This window comes from Cydia amplana, chromosome 1, assembly GCF_948474715.1.
Source record: "Cydia amplana chromosome 1, ilCydAmpl1.1, whole genome shotgun sequence".
NCBI classification, from domain to species: Eukaryota; Metazoa; Arthropoda; class Insecta; order Lepidoptera; family Tortricidae; genus Cydia; species Cydia amplana.
This window is the reverse complement of record NC_086069.1, coordinates 5676942-5696292: the sequence shown is the minus strand read 5'-3', so window position 1 is coordinate 5696292 and position 19351 is coordinate 5676942. Positions and strand designations below refer to the sequence as shown.

General features: G+C 37.3%; 2 protein-coding genes and 1 non-coding gene across 3 annotated transcripts; 2 read left to right on the top strand and 1 right to left on the bottom strand.

The window, feature by feature from the left end:
• Window positions 1-5338: 5338 nt before the first annotated feature.
• Window positions 5339-6160, top strand: LOC134658404 (uncharacterized). The gene has a single exon (XM_063514384.1). It carries the CDS (start codon window positions 5339-5341, stop codon window positions 6158-6160), a length of 822 nt encoding a protein of 273 aa, XP_063370454.1.
• A 795-nt stretch (window positions 6161-6955) lies between these two features.
• LOC134657457 (uncharacterized) lies at window positions 6956-10134 on the top strand. The gene is made up of 2 exons (XM_063513345.1): window positions 6956-8098; window positions 8323-10134. Exons 1-2 carry the CDS (start codon window positions 6956-6958, stop codon window positions 10132-10134), a joined length of 2955 nt encoding a protein of 984 aa, XP_063369415.1.
• A 4844-nt stretch (window positions 10135-14978) lies between these two features.
• Window positions 14979-15051, bottom strand: Trnas-gga (transfer RNA serine (anticodon GGA)). The gene has a single exon. It is a non-coding gene; the product is annotated as a tRNA-Ser (tRNA).
• Window positions 15052-19351: the final 4300 nt, after the last annotated feature.

The window sequence follows — 19351 nt, the reverse complement described above, 5'->3', positions numbered from 1 at the left end:
TGCAGCCAGAGCCGAGCGAACTTGCAGACACCATTACGCCCGTGGCACAGAAGCAGCTGTGCAGTATCTTCTGTGCTGGAGATTTGGAAATAAAAGGACAGGTTTCGTTCTAATTGTTTATTAGTGAATTTTATTTTGAGTGTAATGGCGAAGCATAACAGTCGAACGTAACTAATATGCTGTCACTTTTCGTATTGGCCCATTTTACCTTGTTACTTATTTTTGGAACACGTGTTTGTTTGTTCATAGAATGAAATAAAACACACTCATTGAAGTTTAAATTTTATTCTGAGATTTTTGAAGTCCCGTATACATTGGAAACATGTTTTTTTGTGTCTGCTACCTTGCATTTCATAAACCTTTTGAGTTTAGCCTGCATACATGATAAACCTGATACCGTGCAAATGATGATTTCAGTAACAGCCAGCTATGTTGAACCACATCGTGTCTCTCGCAATCTGCCGCAGCAACGGCAACGGCAAGCGGAAAGGATCAGCCTCCGTGCTTGGGTTGGACCTCACCACCACCACCTTTGACTTGGTCGCGTGCATCATACTTTATTAAGCTGGTGAGCAGTTCCCATTTCGTTGGGATTATTTTGAGATGTTTTACTTCTGCATAGAAGTCTTGAGCGAGTTTCTGTTGTTAAAGCTAAAGAAGAAAGCTATCTTTAGTGATTTTGATCAGTAATGTTCAGTTTCAATTGATCAGTTGACGCTGATAGTACCAATGGTTCTGAGTAACATGATTTAAAGACCTGTTTTTATTTTCTTTTTTTTTGGAATTCACTGTTAACATTGTTTTGCTTTCGACGGACTGAAAGCTTGTACTTTCGTAGGGCTGAAATTACGCCCGATGGACTGGGCACTACTGTTTTGCTTTCGATGGACTGAAGGCACGCCCGATGGACTGGGCAATACTGTGTTGCTTTCGATGGACTGAAAGTATGCCCGATGGACTGGGTATTGTTTAGTGACCGCATCAGAAGTGCCGGAGCATGTAAGAGGTGCACGTGGTCTGCTTTTTATGTGCAGAATGCTCTTTGCGAGGAGTAGCACTTACGCAGCTGAGATGGTTACTTCTGACGAGGGTCTGGTATCTGCCGAAGGACTGGCAATGCACCGAAGGACTGGTGTTTTGTTAAAAATGAATTCCCGTTTATGTACTGTGTTCATATGAGCAAAATTGGAACTATCAATTCAGAATCTTATTTATTTTAAGATGTCTTACAAAAATTTAGATCACATATGACCAATTTTTTTTTTAATGCCAGATAATTTCCCCGTAAATTGATGTTGACGACAATAGTAGTGATACTGTCGAGCAATGAATTAGAGCTGTTGTGATTTGTGTTTTTGATGTTTGGGATTGTTGTTTTCGCATAAATTTGAGAGTATCCGCCAGATGGAGGCGATGATTATTGGAGTGTATCCGTTTGATAGCGGCGATGATTACTGATGATTATTTTTATTTAGTCGTTGCTCGATGGACTATTTTTGACTAGAGAATTGAGGATTGTTAAAGTAATTTTGAACAATTATTTTTTCTGGTTTGATTGATAACAAAGTTTGATTTTAATAGTAATTTGGGTGAGAACCAAATTGTTGGTCAGGAATGACCGAGCGATGAGATACTGTGCTGTATGTTTTGTTTCAGTATCAAATGCATACACCCACACACGAGGACGTGTGTAGCGCAGGACGGCCGTGTCGGAGCGAGACACCAGAAAGACGTATTGCAGCATTACAGTTCATAGTTAGACGCCTGTAAAAGTCGATTAGCAATATTTGGCTACATATTATTTGCTTGTAACGGAATCATAAAGTTGCGTAGAGAGTAACGCCACCATCTATTGGCGTATTGATGAACTAAGATGACGGGTAGAAGGCTTTGGAACGTCAAGAGGGGTTTCTTGAGTGAACGTAGGCACGAGCAGGCATTTTTGTCGTTATGTTGGTAGACTGGTCAGGCAGGTTTATCAACTTGAATTGGAGGCGGGAGCGGTTGACTCCGCCGCTGGAACTGGCTTCCTTCTTCTTGATCGGACCGCGCTAGAGATCGGACGTTAGCCAAGCTCGTGCCTAATTCGCTACGTTCCTGAAGGCTTACACCTGAAGGATTATTCTGAAAGCTTATAGATTCTCACGTTGTTTAACCGTTTAGCTAAGTGTTTTATTCCAAGTGTTATTTTGATTTCTTATGTGCCATTAGAAGCTTACTTTTGTAAAATAAAGATTTGAACGGTTTCATGTGATCTTTTTATTTTGATTCAAATAATTTTGGAATAGTGATTGGTCGTTGTGATTATTTAGTACTAAAATATAGTAGGCACTAGTATGGGTAACGAGTCTGAATGTTTATTTCATGCGTTGGTAGCATACCTACTATTTTGGCTGTGAAGTAATACATCTAGGTACTACCCCCACGTGCCCACCGCCATCGGGACCATCCGTCGCCGACATACATATTATATTACAAGTGGCGACAAAATGGTGTAGAATGCTGGGATATTGTTTTGCAATTACTTATAGAGTAAATTATATGAAATTGGAATCTGATTTACCAATTGAAGAACTCAGAATTTCAGTAGTAACCTTGAATCCTTGTAGAGGATACCTATACTAAAGTATTAATCTATAACTAAGAGCCTTGTATTAGGCATAGAAAAGAACAATGATGATTTAGATAAAGAATGTATGCCAAAGTATGTGCAATTATTAAGAGCCTTGTATTAGGTACCTTTGATGTATTAGAGAAGAGTCCCGCTGGTGGGCATGCTAATGTATTTGCAATTAAGAACCTTGTAATAGGCATAATAACATTGATGAGTCTTCATAGAGTAGAGGGCAAGTATTAGAAAAGAACCTTGTAATAGGTACTGTTGAAGTGTTTTGAGTCCTCAAAGTGTAGAGGTCATACTATTGTGAAAGAACCTTGTAATAGGTACTGTTGAAGTGTTTTGAGTCCTCAAAGAGTAGAGGTCATACTATTGTGAAAGAACCTTGTAATAGGTACTGTTGAAGTGTTTTGAGTCCTCAAAGAGTAGAGGTCATACTATTGTGAAAGAACCTTGTAATAGGTACTGTTGAAGTGTTTTGAGTCCTCAAAGAGTAGAGGTCATACTATTGTGAAAGAACCTTGTAATAGGTACTGTTGAAGTGTTTTGAGTCCTCAAAGAGTAGAGGTCATACTATTGTGAAAGAACCTTGTAATAGGAACTGTTGAGGTATTATGAGTCCTCGAAGAGTAGAGTGCATACTATTGAAAAAGAACCTTGTAGTAGGTACTGCTGAGTTAACAGCATTTATGAGTCCTCAGAGAATAGAGGTCATACTATAGAAAATGAACCTTTAAAGGTACTAATTAATTATTATGAGCCTTCGTAGAGCAGAAGGCATGGTGTTGAATAAGAACCTTGTATTAGGTACCGCAAAAATATTAGCATGAACAAGTCCTAGTAAAGGGTATAAAAATAGATTTATTAAAATATTAATTCTTTAGATGTTGCAACCAAATGTATGTAACAAAATAAGATTAAAATGTCAAGTACTCCCAGCTTTGAATCGAGCAAAACGTCAATCAGCTAAAGGTTTTAACCAATAAAGATAAGTGTATGGTTATATCTCTCTCTCTCTCTCTCAGACATGGGTACTCCAATATTTTCAGCCAAAAATTGTATTGTAATTCTTCTTCCGGAAGTTTACCTGGTAGAATTTGTGTGTTTAGATTTATTAAGGTATAGAAGCATAAATAAAAACGGTATACTTGTGTTTTATTTCGTTTTAAGTACTTTTAAGTACCTATCGATTGACTGTCAATCGATAGTCGATAATCGATTAATTATTATAGCGCCGTTACCTTGTAAATAAGGCAACACTGAAAATTCAATAATCGATTAAATCGATTCACTAATCGATAATGAAGTTTGTAGTGGCAACACTAGAAGAATTGTTGTCTATGCACAGTTTCTAAAATGTCAAACTAAGATCGCTTCTCTCATTGGTTAAAATGAACGAAGAATTTTCTTAGTGGATGTTATCTACTTTGAGTTCTATCGGAATACCCAGAATGTAATAGCAAACGAACTCTTGCGACTACCTGTTTGTTTGTTTTGCAAAGTAAAAGAAAAAATATGCCTTTACCGCCATTATCGGTAACGTTCTATAAGTTTTGAGCATAGAAATAATATGACTAGAACAACTGTCAATCTTCAAAAGTGCGACCAAAAATGAAATGCAAGTGTGTGCGTAAATTGTCTATGTGAGATCGAAAATAGTGATGTCATGTTACAACATATTAATAATCTGTCGATGTTTGATTGCTTTATCGACTACTTTTTCAAATGTGTTATTTTAAACGTTAAAATTCTACGACATTATGACGTATAAATAACACTTGCACTGTGTGTACTATCAAAATCGTTGCAGACTTATCTTAATGTAACTCTTACTGTGTTGGAAAGTGAAGTTTAAATTTACCGCTAAACATGAGCACCTTCAAAAAGGTATAACAATCGTTATTATTTGAAGTCGGTTATAAAAGCTAATATCTTAATGATGTCTTGTGAAGAAATAATTACATAGCTATTAATATACCGACAAGTTATCGATACTGTCATATGAACATTTTGTCAAGCCCTAGCGTAAAGTAACAGGTTATGTTTTTACACAAAATATTTTAAATTATAGGCTAATATGATAAAATATTAGCACACAAAGGAAGAAAAACTTATAATGAACTTTATAAACCGGTTTCTTACACTTTTTACGCTGTTAATTTGACAAAATATCGTTATGAAAATTTCGCTAGGAATATCATAAATCCTCTGAAATTAGTGTTTGCTTGGATTATTTGGCACTGTAACACTGAAATCCGGCACACTACAAGACACAATCTTCACTGAATTACTTTATTTAATACTTTTCGTCCTAATCCGTGTATATTTTTCAATTTGAAAATTACTGTGATACGCTCTTGGCCGTCCGCGGCCGTCGTCAAAGTCAAAAGTGGTCACGTTTTCTCATTGGTAGTCTGACTCTTTCGCACTCATGGTATGTTCATATACGTGATGGCTTCCCTTTCGCACACTTCAGCTGTCTGTCAAGCGCGAGCGCGAAAATGACAAGTCTGTGGTTTTGAGCGAGTTTATGTGAGTAAAACTGTGTTAAAAGTTCGTGGAAGAGGAATCTGCAATAAGGAAGTGGAATACGACAATAATACAAAGGTCGGAAGCCGACACATTGGCATTTGTTGTAAATATTGCCGTTAAGAAACCTCACGAAGGTTAATGCAACAATAAATAATGTTGAATGGATGTTAGACGAAGAAATTTAGTAAAATGGAGCAATTTTTGCGCGAAAGGTTAACATTAAGACGAGAAAAGCTAGAAGAAGATATAAAAAGCTCGGAAGAGTTAATATCGTTATTTAAAACAGGTAACGCGATCTCAGAACAAGATATTACGAGACTACGACTAAAGCTAAAACAATCCTTAAGTAACATCCAAAATGATGTGGACAATTACATCAAAACAAACTCGGAGGACACAGAAGTGCTGCGTATATGTCTCAAGCAACAAGTTAAAGCCGAAGACCAATTAATTGAACTTGATTTATTAAATTCACAAGAAATCAAAAACACAACAACTGTAAAGCTTCCAAAATTAGAACTAATGAAGTTTAATGGAGACATTCTAAAGTGGACAGAGTTCTGGGACCGGTTCAGAGCGAACGTCCATTCCCAGAATCTGAAGGATTCAGAAAAATTAGCTTATCTGCTCAGCTTAGTTCAAGAAGACGCGAGGGACGCCATTCAAGGCCTAGCAATAACGAACTCGAATTACCAAGTAGCGGTTACGACCCTACAAAACCGATATGGTAATGAACAAAAGGTAATTGACTCTCATTACGAGGCGCTCAATAAGATCAATCGCTGTGAATATACCTCAGAAGATTGCAGAAAAACTTTGAATAGTATTGAAACCCATTTAAGAGTACTGTCATCTTTAGGCGAGAATATTGAAAGTAATTTCTTAAGAAGCCTCATTATCGATAAATTCCCAGAAAAGGTAATATATGAATTGAACTTGCTCTCAGCCAACGATCAGACCATAATGAGTATAAGAAGTACTTTGGATGCCATTGTGGTAGCATTAGAATAGTCCAAGGTAAAGGAACCCGTTCAAAAAGAAACACCTGCTGCTACTACGGATGCATTCATCTCAATTGATAGTAGACCTAAATATCACAGAGGGAAGAGGATATCAGGCTTCACACCACATAATAAACTGTCGTCTCAGCCGCGAAACTACAACAAGAGAAGAAATGCTAATCCTGTGACTGATAAAGGTGCGAAGAAACCTAAATTAAGTTGTATTTTTTGCACTGGACCACACTTCAATGACGAGTGCACCTCGGTAAAGACAATAGAAGACAGGAAAAAGAACTTAGTGAACCGATGTTACGGTTGCTTAAAGAAAGGGCATCGGGCACCCGAATGTAAGAGACACAAGCAGTGTTTCCACTGTAAAGGCAAGCATAATCGTGCCCTATGCCCAAAGCGAGAACCTGCAGGTAAGAAACCCCCATGGGATCCATCAACATGGTACTTGCTGGGTCAGTGTTTAAAAAAGAAATCTTTTTTGCAGACTGCAACAGTGCAGGTGACTCACAAAAACAAAAGACTAACATGTAGACTGCTTCTTGACTGTGGAAGTCAAAGAAGCTAAATTACTACCGGATTGGCAAAAAACCTGGATTTGACTTCAAATAATGTGGACTCCTTACTAATCTTTACCTTTGGAGCAGAGAAACCTACTGAGACCTTGAGCCCTTGCACGGATATTGTAATTAACACTAAACGAGGAATAGAAAGAAATATCCATGTTAACATTGTCCCTCGTATTACTAATAAGATACCCATACAAAACATTCCTGAGACAAACCTAGTTGATATAATGGCAGACAGTGGGTCACAAGGAAGTGAAGTAATAAATGTGCTCATTGGTAATGATTATTACTTTTCCTTCATTAGGAATAGTATTATCCAAATTGATAGTGATCTATACCTAGTAGACACAGACTTCGGATGGGTGATATCTGGTCGCCTCAGTAATGATAATCAAGAAGACGACAATACTTTGACAGTTGTAACCTACCATCAAAGCAATAGAGGCTGTAAGTGTTTTACAGAACCTGATCTACCTTTAAGACAGTCCGATGTGAAATTCCTTTGGAGTTTGGAGAATATTGGAATAACTGATTCGGTAAAGGCCACCAGAGAGGAAAGTGCAGTTCAACACTTTAATGACACTGTTGTGTATCAAGGAGGTCGTTATTATGTAAAATGGCCATGGACAACATATCCACCAGATGTGCCTACTAACTATGGCCTAGCATATGGCAGGCTCAAGGGATTAGTGCAACGATTGGATAAGCCTACACTACAAGAATATAATGAGATACTGATGGAACAACTTCAGGCTGAGATAATAGAAGTTGTTCAAGTAGACTCAAATGTGCAATGCCAGACTGTGCCTCCAGTTAACTACCTTCCGCATCACATTATCAAGCAGAGTGCCAAGCGTGGGCGCATAGTGTATGATGGTTCAGCAAGATTAAAAGATCAGCAAAGCCTTAATGAATGCTTATATAGAGGACCTTGCATGCTTCAAGATCTGACGGCTCTGCTCTTGAACTTTAGAGTTTATAAAATAGGTATTATAGCAGACGTCGAGAAGGCTTTCTTGCAAATAGGCCTACAGGAAGAAGACCGAGATGTGACAAGGTTCTTATGGCTGAAGGATATTAACAAACCATTGTCCGATGAAAACATACTACACTTAAGATTTTGCAGAATGCCTTTCGGTATTATTTCAAGTCCTTTCTTACTGACGGCTACCATACGTTACCACATTTCACAGAAAGATAGCGAGTTGCTAAAAAAGGTAGCGAACAAGTGTTATGTTGATAATGTTGTGACTGGCACTAACACTTCAGAAGAGGCTGTCCAATTATATGATGAAACCAGAAAAACATTTGAAGAACTCTCAATGAACCTAAGAGACTGGACATCAAATGATGAATCTTTTACCCAGACTGTACCTGAACAATATAGAACAAAAGAGACAAACGAAATAAAAGTTCTAGGCCTGCTGTGGAATAAAAAAGAAGATGTGTTACATTGAACATAAATAAAGAAGTTTTTACCGATGGACCCTCAGAAGAAGTGACAAAAAGGGAAGTCCTAAGAATATTGGCATCAGTATATGATCCATGTGGCATAGTCTCTCCATTACTCGTGCCAATCAAACTGTTTCTACAGGAATTATGGAGAAATGACTATAAATGGGACTCGCCACTGTCACAGGAACTATTACAAAAGTGGAAGAAAATTGAAAGTAACCTAGGGGATATAAAAGAGGTTAAAATACCACGATATGTTGAAGCCAATGTCAGTGAAGGATCTGAAAATGAATTACATTGCTTTGCAGACGCTGCTAAAGACTCTTACGCAGCAGTAGTATATTTAAGATCAAGCAATGGTTCCGAAGTAAAGACATCCTTTTTATTATCAAAAAGTAGAGTTGCACCATTGGAAAAGAAAAATAAAAATGGGAAGAAGAATGAAAGAAAACTCACTATTCCACAACTGGAATTACTCGGATGTGTAATCGGAAACCGTTTATTGACATACCTGAAAGAGACCATAGAGTTACCCATTGATAGACAATACTTATGGACAGACAGCTTAGTGGTTCTCAACTGGATTCACTCGAATAAGCTTCTACCACCTTTCATAGCCAACAGAATAGAAGAGATAAAGAGAAATGTTGGACTAGAGACATGCTATGTAAATACGAAAGAGAATCCAGCTGATATTGCAACCCGACCTGAGCTCTGGATGCAGAAGAAAAATGTATGGCTAGAAGGACCATCTTTCTTAGCTAAAAGAAAGGATGAATGGCCGAAAGATATCCACCTCGCTAGCCACCAAAACCTAGCTTCCTTTCCTGCTATAGTGGAGGGTCTGAAGGAACAGTCTTCAAATAATGATATGCCTGTAGAACCTTCAGATAATGACATACAGGTGGAACTTTCACAGAATTACATACCTGTGGAACCTGTTAATGATGATGATCCAAGGCCCGACCAGTGTGAAGTAAGATCTCAGGTTCAGGAGATAAAAAACCTGCAACAAAGATTCTTTCCCGATGAAATAAAAGGCAAAATGACGAACCTTAGTAGAAGTCTTGGACTATTTACAGATGTTGACGGACTATTGAGATGCAAGGGAAGAATGATGCATGCTAATTGGTCAGAATACGACATGAGGTATCCGATTCTATTACCTAGAGACTGCGAATTCACAAAGAAAGTGGTACAAGAAATACATGAGAAGAATTACCATGTAGGAGCACCTCATACTCTCGACCTAGTTCGTCAACAATTCTGGATTCCAAAAGGAAGACCGGTAGTGGAGAAAATACTAAGAAAATGTACTCAATGTGTCAAGCATGGTGGTGGCCCGTACCCACTGCCTCCAACACCGGCCTTACCAGCAGAACGTGCCAATTATAGCACACCGTTCACTTATACTGGAATTGATTATTTTGGACCTGTCTATGTAGATACCGAGAATGGACAGCAAAAGAGATGGATATGTCTTATGACATGCTTAGCAGTGAGAGCCATACACATGGAAGTCGTTAAGAACTTAACTACAGATGAGTGTCTTATGGCTCTGAGGAGGTTTATGGCTACAAGAGGTGTACCAGTAGCAATAGTTTCCGACAATGCACTGTACTTTAAATTGAGCTCTGAAATCCTTAAGAGTGAACACTGCGTCAAGAATAATATCAAATGGAAGTTTATTCCCCAACTAGCGCCATGGCATGGTGCATTTTATGAAAGACTAGTGGGGTTAGTGAAGCATTGTATGAAGAGAACCTTGGAGAAACTGTTACTTAATGACACACAACTTCTTACTGTCATTAAAGAAATTGAGGCTGTTGTTAACAGTCGGCCTTTGACACGAGTAGGCCCTGACATGGATATAGTTCTTAGACCATGTGACTTTTTATCTCTAGGACGTTGTCTAAATTTGGAGATCTCAGAGAATTATAGACCTGACTAAGCTGACACTCAAGTGAAACAGAACGTCTTAGACAGTTGGAAGAGAGGTCAGAACATGTTGAACCATTTCAAGAACATGTTTATAAACCAATATTTGATGAGCCTAAGAGAAAGGTATCAACACAGTCACAAGCAACCAAGAGTAAAATCACACAAGGAGCCAAATATTGGTGATCTAGTTCAGATTAAAGGCGAAACTAGCAACAGAAACAACTGGAAGGTTGGCAAGATTGTCCAATTGAGAAGAAGTTCTGATGGATACTGTAGAGTAGCACAAGTTAAAGTAGGAGACAGTATCTTCAAACGGTCGATTGGACACCTATATCCTTTAGAATTGGAACATTCACCTTCGGCACAGGGACATGTTGAAACTGTTGAGTCAAGAGAACCTCAAGACAGAGTTCAAAGATGTATACCAAGTGAGTCCGACACAAGTCAAACGATCGAACTACCAGAGGCAAATGAGCAAATTGAGATTGTAAAGGAGAGTCAAGGAAGTTCAGAGGTAATACCTATCCAATCTATAGAAGAAGAGAGAGGGATTAATGATGATTGTCTTAATGAGAGAGTATCCACACCACCCTTACAAACATTACAAGGAGAAACTGATGAGATTTCTCACCCAGTGGAAGATGTAAGCCATGAGACCGAGATAGTCGTGCAAGATGAAAGTCAACCACGAGAGGAGGTAGTGAGACGAGCCGCAGCGATACGAGCAAGAGAAAAGATCGCAGAGTGGACTCGTCAACTATTCGCTATTCTATAAACAAGCCTCGTTATTAGGATTGTCGCGAATTTACGCGATTCCCAATAAAAGGTGAGTGACAACCTTTAGCATGATATTTTGACGTTGGTAACACTAAATAGACAAAGTTGGCGGGAGATAGAAAAATACTTGACATTATAACTGACAGAGAGCGAGGACGCGTTCTAAGCTGCTTTTAATAATATATCGATGATTAAGAACCTGTAATGGCTGTTAGAGAGTGTGTAAGAGTTTAACCAGAAGATCGCCCCCCGGTGAGTGTTTATATTTCATTATGACGAGAGAAATACGTTGAGAGGTTATGTAAAAGTAAGAACACTAGATATGGTGGAACGGGAAGGTCTATTGGGGAAGGTGGTAGGACCTCCAGGGACCTGCGGGTCCCACAGAATAGGTGAGAGTAGAGAAATTGTGGTGGCAATGGGTCTGATCAATATAGAGAGAAATTTACCACGGAGCGTGGCTCTCATCAGACTCATGGTGCCATCTACAACTCTCACCGATTGTAATTAGTAAGCTCTGGAAAGCTATCAACCCCTCAACGTACGTCACTCGACTTCTTGTCGCTTATATGTAAACTAGGAAAATGAGGAAACATGAAATATGACAATATATTATGTGTAATCATAATAATCATATACATATTATATTACAAGTGGCGACAATGTCAAACGAGTTGGGAACGCTGGTATAAGCGTAATTTCATGTTTGCGTACAGTTTGAAAACGTAAACACGCTTTATTATTCATTCCAAATGAGCGCCGTTAATTCAGAACTTGGAACAGACATTCAATTTGACGTTTATATCGTACTAAGTAGATAAGCTTGCGGTTTCATACACGTGGATTTTTATAATTATTTTGTTATGTATTCTACATCAACAAAATGAACATTGAACATTGTGCAGCAAAAAATAGCAGTAGGGTGAAAAATTTGTTAATATTTTGACATTACTTAGTCTGTCACAATGTTTGGGTTTCCTCACTCCAAAATTTTTTTCTTATATTGTAATGTCTTTTTACGAAGTTTAAAGTATCTCGTTTAGAAAAAATATTTTCAACTCCATTTTAACCTTAAAAGATGTTTTTTCAGAGACTCTCAAATTACTTTTCTTCTTTTCTAATACCTATTATGATTGGCTAAGAAGTTCCAAGTCCCTAACTTTAAAAAACATCGGTCCCTCACCCCTTTTTTCCACCTTAGTGAATGAAAACTGAAATCACATTTCGTTTATTTTAATAAAATACTATTTTGCGAAGTTTCAAGTTCCTAGCTTAAAATAAAACTTATTCTCCATACCTCCAAACCACCCCCTTTATAACCTCCTTAGGTGTGTTTTTTTCTTAATTGCTTTTATAATATACATATTTAAATGTTTATCGATATAATTATATTATATCTGTGTATAATATTAAACATGTTTACACTTTTTTGTTGAAATTCATTGATGAAACAAGTTTTTATTTCCGACCGTTTGTTTATTTGTTCAATCCACAACTGCTAAATAAATGTCAATATGGGGATAATGCTAACGATCCTGAAACCGATTTAGTTGCGTTGTTTTATTTACTACAGAGTCCCATCTGCCTACATGGTTACACCATGTTGATACCATAACATAGACACCGTTATATTGATACTGTATATTTATAGATTACTTACGTAGTTAGGTTACTTACAAGATTTCCTCATTAGGTAACTTATTGTATGATTTAAAGTAATTTTTTTTATTCGGTAGACTAAAATGACATTTCATAGTATGAAATGACACATGATGTTCATACTATGAAATGTAATTTTAGTCTACCTAATAAAAAAATAGACTAGAAAAAAAAACAAAACCATTACACGGGATAGTTCTGACATAATAACGTCAAAAATACAGTCGCACATAGATTAGGAATATTAGAAATCCTCTAGACTGAGTTTAGAGCAATTATTTCATGAAATCGATGCTGCCAAAAATACGGGGGTGCGGGGGGACTAGGTGAGCGAATCCCGTGCCGTGATTGGTTCGTTCAAAGACACGGATCAATCACGGCACGGGATTGACTCAAAGATGGAGTAAAACTACCGTATAAGTGGCAGAGGGGGTAGCGTTACTATAATTAATGCTCAGTCTAGAGGATGTCTTGTCTGTGCAGTCGCATAGTTTCCCATTAAATATTAGGTCAAATACCTATCTCTTTTTCTCATAGAAGTATGTTCAAAAGTAACATATCGGTTACAAGATACGTATGTATGTAAATTCTCTTGTTCAGCCCGGCCTCAAGTAGACCTCAATAAAATGGCCGATTTACTTTTTATGGCCGTACCCTACTAACGTCGAGGCAGAACGAATGGCTTTTTTCGTTGGTCAGTGTTCTTTTTGTAGCCACGAAGAAAATGTTCAGGCTTCATTTACCACCCGTTCGGTCATAAATGCCGTACAAAACATACATGGAACATGGAGTACAGCGTTTGGGGTAAAATCGGTTTTTAGGGTTCCGTACCCAAAGGGTACCCTATTACTAAGACTCCGCTGTCCGTCCGTCCGTCCGTCCGTCTGTCACCAGGCTGTATCTCACGAACCGTGATAGCTAGACAGTTGAAATTTTCATAGATGATGTATTTCTGTTGCCGCTATAAAAACAAATACTAAAAACAGAATAAAATAAAGATTTAAGTGGGGCTCCCATACAACAAACGTGATTTTTGACCGAAGTTAAGCAGCGGGGTCAGTACTTGGATGGGTGACCGTTTTTTTGCTTGTTTTGCTCTATTTTTTGTTGATGGTGCGGAACCCTCCGTGCGCGAGTCCGACTCGCACTTGGCCGGTTTTTTTGTTTTAGGTTTAAGACAAAATATCTGGGAGACCGAGCTTCGCTCGGAAAACATATAAAAACTCAAAAATGAGCGTTTACCCAGAGATAAGACCTATAGCTAGATTGATTTTTCGCCCCCGAAAACCCCCATATACCAAATTTCATCGAAATCGTTAGAGCCGTTTCCGAGATCATTGAAATATATATATAAATAAATAAATATATAAATAAATAAATATGCAAGGATTGCTCGTTTAAAGGTATTAAATAAGTAGGTACTTCGGCGTTTCTCAATACTCCTTATTACTTGGTCCTTTATGAATTTCCTTATTAATAGGAACATCTGAAGATGTATACTGAGCAACAATAAGTCTTTCAGTTTCAGTTTCATTTATTCATGCCAAACACCTTTAATAACCTTTGAATAAGTTGTAGGTATTTCTCGCTACTATAATAAAGATTTATACAGATCATTATAATAAATAAATACATAAATAGTTTTGTTACTTCAGACCAAGCCGTAGGTACTAAATGACTACTTTTAATATCTATTATTTTTGAAGATAATGTATGAATTTAATATGTGCCAGATTTATATTTATTGGTGCAACATTGCCCATGACAAGCCTACATAATTGCAAAAAAATGCAATGTTGTCAATAAGTTATTATGTAGGTACCTACTTAGACGTACCCTGTATAAATTTTAATCAGCAATTGCCGAGTAATTGAATGTAACGCATCATTTCAACTAACAAGTAGCTAATTAACGCTATACATACTAAAATTTATTGCATTTGGTCCCATCTGCTAAAGTCCCCTGTTTAATATACTCACATTATGTAATATTGTGATATTAGGCCCGTGTCTATTATCACGATAACTTGCGTAATGTGTTGATAAGGCCACAATCGTGCCTTAATTGCCAATATCTGGATCACCCCCGTATGTCCCTGTCCCTTTTCAGTCAAAGAGCCGCTTTAAAAAATGACACTTATAATTATGAGTTTTAATAGAATCTCGGTCTAAATAAGGTTAAAGCTCAATGCAGAAGAGCTGTTCAAAGAATACACTTTTTACGCGGCTCTTATTTTGTGGCTATCTACCTAAACAATACTTATATACTAAGGATTATATAACAGGCTAGAAAAAACATACTTCATTCTTTTTAAATACTTTGATTTGTGTTTTTTAAGTAGTCACACTACTATATACTTATAAGTTATAAACTGAAATAGATGTCATATATTAAATAAAAAGTGACGAAGCCCTCCAGTGGTGAAGGCCGGATTCGAACCGGCGTCTTTAGCAATCCGGGCTAACGCCTTGAACCCCTTGGCCACCCCGCCATTATCATTCATTCTACTTCTTGCGTCATTCTTCTTCTTCATTTATTCCACCAGGGGCCGATTGTATAACAACTTCTAACTAATAATATTAGCGGAAGTTTCTTTCTAATCAAAGGAATTGGAAAGAGACTTCCGCTAATATTATTAGTTACAAGTTATCATGCAGCCGGGCGCCGAGTGTCGGTTTTTCAACGCTACTCTTATATTTTTTGAAAAAATCAAATGCGATTTTAGTTTTTAGTCTAGTTTAATTAATGATTGATAAGACTGTACATGAAAAAAAGTAGTAGAAATTGTTAATTGAGTTTATTAATTCTAAACTCTTGAAAATATGTTCATAGTTATGAATTATGTTTTTTACGTAGTCTTATTTATGATACTAGCTCTTGGAGTATACTTAGCAGCCTTGACAGCACTACAGGCCATTATCACGTATTATTAATTGACATTGGTTGCCGCCGCATGTATTATATCATCGAATGATGCACTAACCAATGTTAACGGCTACTTGGAAGCTATATGTATACCAGGAAATACACAGTGTGACGGAATTTGCGATGAGCGAATACTAAAACTAAGAATCAGATTCTGGTTCTAATTTCTTATTCTAAAACTGTTATGAATTTGATCTGTCAGCTGTCAACGGTGACGTTTCTGAATCATGTTAACAGCTAAAAGATCTACAGTTCCAGGACAAGAAATTAAAATCAGAATCGGTCTCCAGGATATATTTTCGCTACGCCGTAGTGCATGTCAAAAGAAACACATCACGCTACGCGCCAGACAACAACGGTGTGTCAATAATTGCGCTAAAACGGTAATTCGAACGTGCACCTGACAGGAAACTGATATTAGAATGATATTGGAATCTTATCAGTTAGCTGTTATTTAATAATCTAAGATTTAGTCATTTTGCTGTACGTAGGTAGGTACCCTGTTTTTTTATGACTTTATAAATCAGATACCTGCAATATGCAATAACATACCCAGAGCGTAATTGGCCTGAATTAGCATCAGCTTATCGTTGGGAGTATTAATAATGTTAATGACCAATTAGTGGTACATGAACGAACTAACTGCATTTAATAGTGTTCCCAATTTACCAAAATGTGTTTTGAGGTTTGTTATTTACCATCGTGGTATTGTTAGATTGATAATGATCATCACCATTGAAATGTTCGTCAAAAGTCAAAAGTTTTGGGGTTAGTCTTGACTCAAAGCGAACCCCTTATCCATTGTTTTTTTTTGTCTCAAACAATGGCAGCGTATCATGGTCGCATTTTTATCACTTGTCATGTCATGCGTCTCTTTCTCACTTACATACTTGTTAGAACGTGACAGGCATGATGACAGATGACAAAAAACCGACCATCTTAACCCTACAGAAATGTCAAAATAGATAGGGACAAACGATTATCAACGGCTTGCTAGCGATAACAAACGTGTATGAATAAATCCATTAGTGTTTATTATCCAATAGCTAGTATTGTGCAGATAGGATATCCTACTGTACGGATATGATGGTCGTTCTTGTCTACGTGACAGCGTGATAAAACGGTATCCGTCACTTTCTTTCCCACGGTGTTAAACAGTGACAGTTATTTTATCACGTGGATAAAGATGGATAAAGCTATCCATAATAGGCTGGCTGATCGAAACCGAAATGGCAGTTTTGGCACTTCGTTTTGAACGATTGCCCACCTTGAGTCCTGCTTTTAGATAATGTACCTACTTAAGTCGCTAGTTTTTGGGGAAGTAGAATATGGATATCAAGTTAGCTAGGCACTTTAGGGACAGTCGCCATCAGATCGGGACGGCCAAGGCGCTCACAAATATCTGAACACGCTTCTATTGTTAAGGCGCTAGAGTGCGTGCTCATATATTTTTGAGCACCTCGGGCGCTCCGATATGTCTGATGGCGACTGTACTAAAGTTGAAAATGTACCAGCTACAGTCATGTGTATACAACTAGGAAATACAGACATGCAAAGACGCAAATTGCATGCAAATTTAACTAGCAAATGTATTCACTGTATGTCAGTCACTTCTACATGCCGTTAACTTAGTAAATATTCAAGCTATTTGTCTCTTTTACATGCATGTGTATGCCTTAATTTTTATTGTATTTAAATTGTATCGTTATCCTGCATACCACAACAATATAATCACTACATAGTATAAAACAAAGTCGCTTCCCGCTGTCTGTCTGTCCCTATGTATGCTTAGATCTTTAAAACTACGCAACGGATTTTGATGCGGTTCTTTTTCATAGATAGAGTGATACAAGAGGAAGGTGTATCTATAATTTGTTAATCCATGCGAAGCCGGGGCGGGTAGCTAGTAGTAGTATAAAATAGCTAGTGATATAGCCTAAGGATTTGACAAGCAAAACTTTAAATCGAAGTATACTTTCAGACCACGGTATTCGGAAAACAAGATCCGTTCTAGAGAAGAAAACGATACGATATGTACTAGATACCTGCTAGTTTATATTTCAACTAGATATCTTTTGAAGCTCAATTCGGGCAACCAAAGTCACTTTCACGGTAAATTATCGTAGTAAGATCGTTACAAAATCGTTTTGAGATCTAAAAATACATAACGAGACGTTTTAGACATTGTGGAAAACGTTCAAGAGTATCTCCAGAATCGCGGAAATGTCAAATTTGACAGGCTAGATCTTAAAAATATCGTTGTCGTATCTTGGTGATGTCTAATAGATATATAGTTCAAAATCCGAATCGGGCCCTATTATTGAGGTAAAACGTTATTAAAACCAGCCACTGTAATTAAAACATAAGTTCGTCATTTAGGCGTGTTCTCATTCAAATCGATCCGTTTGAATCTGATATATTATTTACAACAATGCCATTTCACTTTCAATGTCGGCGACTCGCGGAAAACTTCTGTTGCCAGGAGTAATCAGTTATAAGAGATTAACAAAGTTTCGTAGCGTAAGGTAACTTAATCTTAGTTCACAGTCAATAAAATTCTGATTGTTAATATTATTACTTAGTTACAAAAACTTTTATTTGAGTTATTTAGCGAGTTAGTAACTGTTTGTGTTTGTTTTGTACATGGTTAGACAAGTACGCGATGATCATCAAAATGTTCTCGGGGCCTAGCCCAGGTGACAATGGGCCTAGCCAAGGTGGCAATCGATTGCGCTACGAATACAATTTTTAAAAGCTGCTAACTGTTATAATTATTAACTCGTGATGACCATGACCCCCGCGATATAGGCCATGCCTAGTGCGGGGTTCACTGTAATGTGCCTGTCAAACTTTTATTGTCAATAAAAATATTGTTATTGTTATTATAAAATCGGAAAAAATGGAAGGAGAATGACTTACTTTGACTTATTGCCCTATGTACCCTAGATGGGGCAGAGGGCGCCGCCATCTCATTCGGTTTTGAGCTTCGACCTTGACTTTGCTCCAAGTCTTTCCAATAGCCTCTGCCTCTGCAATAATAACGAAGGGAAATAGCTATAAAATAAATAAATATTATAGGACATTATTACACAAATTGACTAAGCCCCACGGTAAGCTCAAGAAAGCTTGTGTTGTGGGTACTCAGACAACGATATATATATAATATACAAATACTTAAATACATAGAAAACAACCATGGCTCAGGAACAAATATCTGTGCTCATCGCACAAATAAATGCCCTTACTGGGATTCGAACCCAGGACCGCGGCTTCACAGGCAGGGTCACTACCCACTAGGCCAGACCGGTCGTCAATGGTCGTCTATGGTTAATATATCTACATCAAATCGCGTAAAAATAATTTCTACAATGCAAATATCCATAAATGAAAATGAGAAATACGCTACCTTTGTAAAGAGTCCCTTTTCGTTAGTAAAGAGACTGAAAACCAATTTCAAAGTGAATAAAGTTATTTGCTAAGGTGAAAACTCCTTATTCCATTCGAGTTCTATAAAACATCTTTTATATTTTTCTTAGTCGAAACAAAAACCTTTTAAAGCGAGTTTCTCTAAATTAAATGCCTGAAAAGCTAAAACATTTTGTCTATTTCTTTGCATATTATTTTGTCTGTCGAATTTCAAAGTCTAAGCTCTTTATTTTTCATCACATAAAGTTCTTTATGACTTCAGCCAAAATTTTTACTATTAACGGTATTGACATACTTACTAGTAGGTATATCAGTATGTAATTAGTATACATCACATCTGTACATAGTCGGCTGCAGAGATAACTCACCCCCTGAATAGACATTCGTTTGCAAGGGGGTCAGCAATCTCTGCGGCTGACTGTATATATGTAAAACCTATA

Coding starts and splice junctions, on each gene's coding strand:
- LOC134658404 (XM_063514384.1), top strand. CDS start 5,339: ATGGAGCAATTTTTGCGCGAAAGGTTAACATTAAGACGAGAAAAGCTA.
- LOC134657457 (XM_063513345.1), top strand. CDS start 6,956: ATGGCAGACAGTGGGTCACAAGGAAGTGAAGTAATAAATGTGCTCATT. Junction 8,099..8,322: donor ATGAATCTTTTACCCAGACT/GTACCTGAACAA, acceptor CTGTTTCTACAG/GAATTATGGAGAAATGACTA.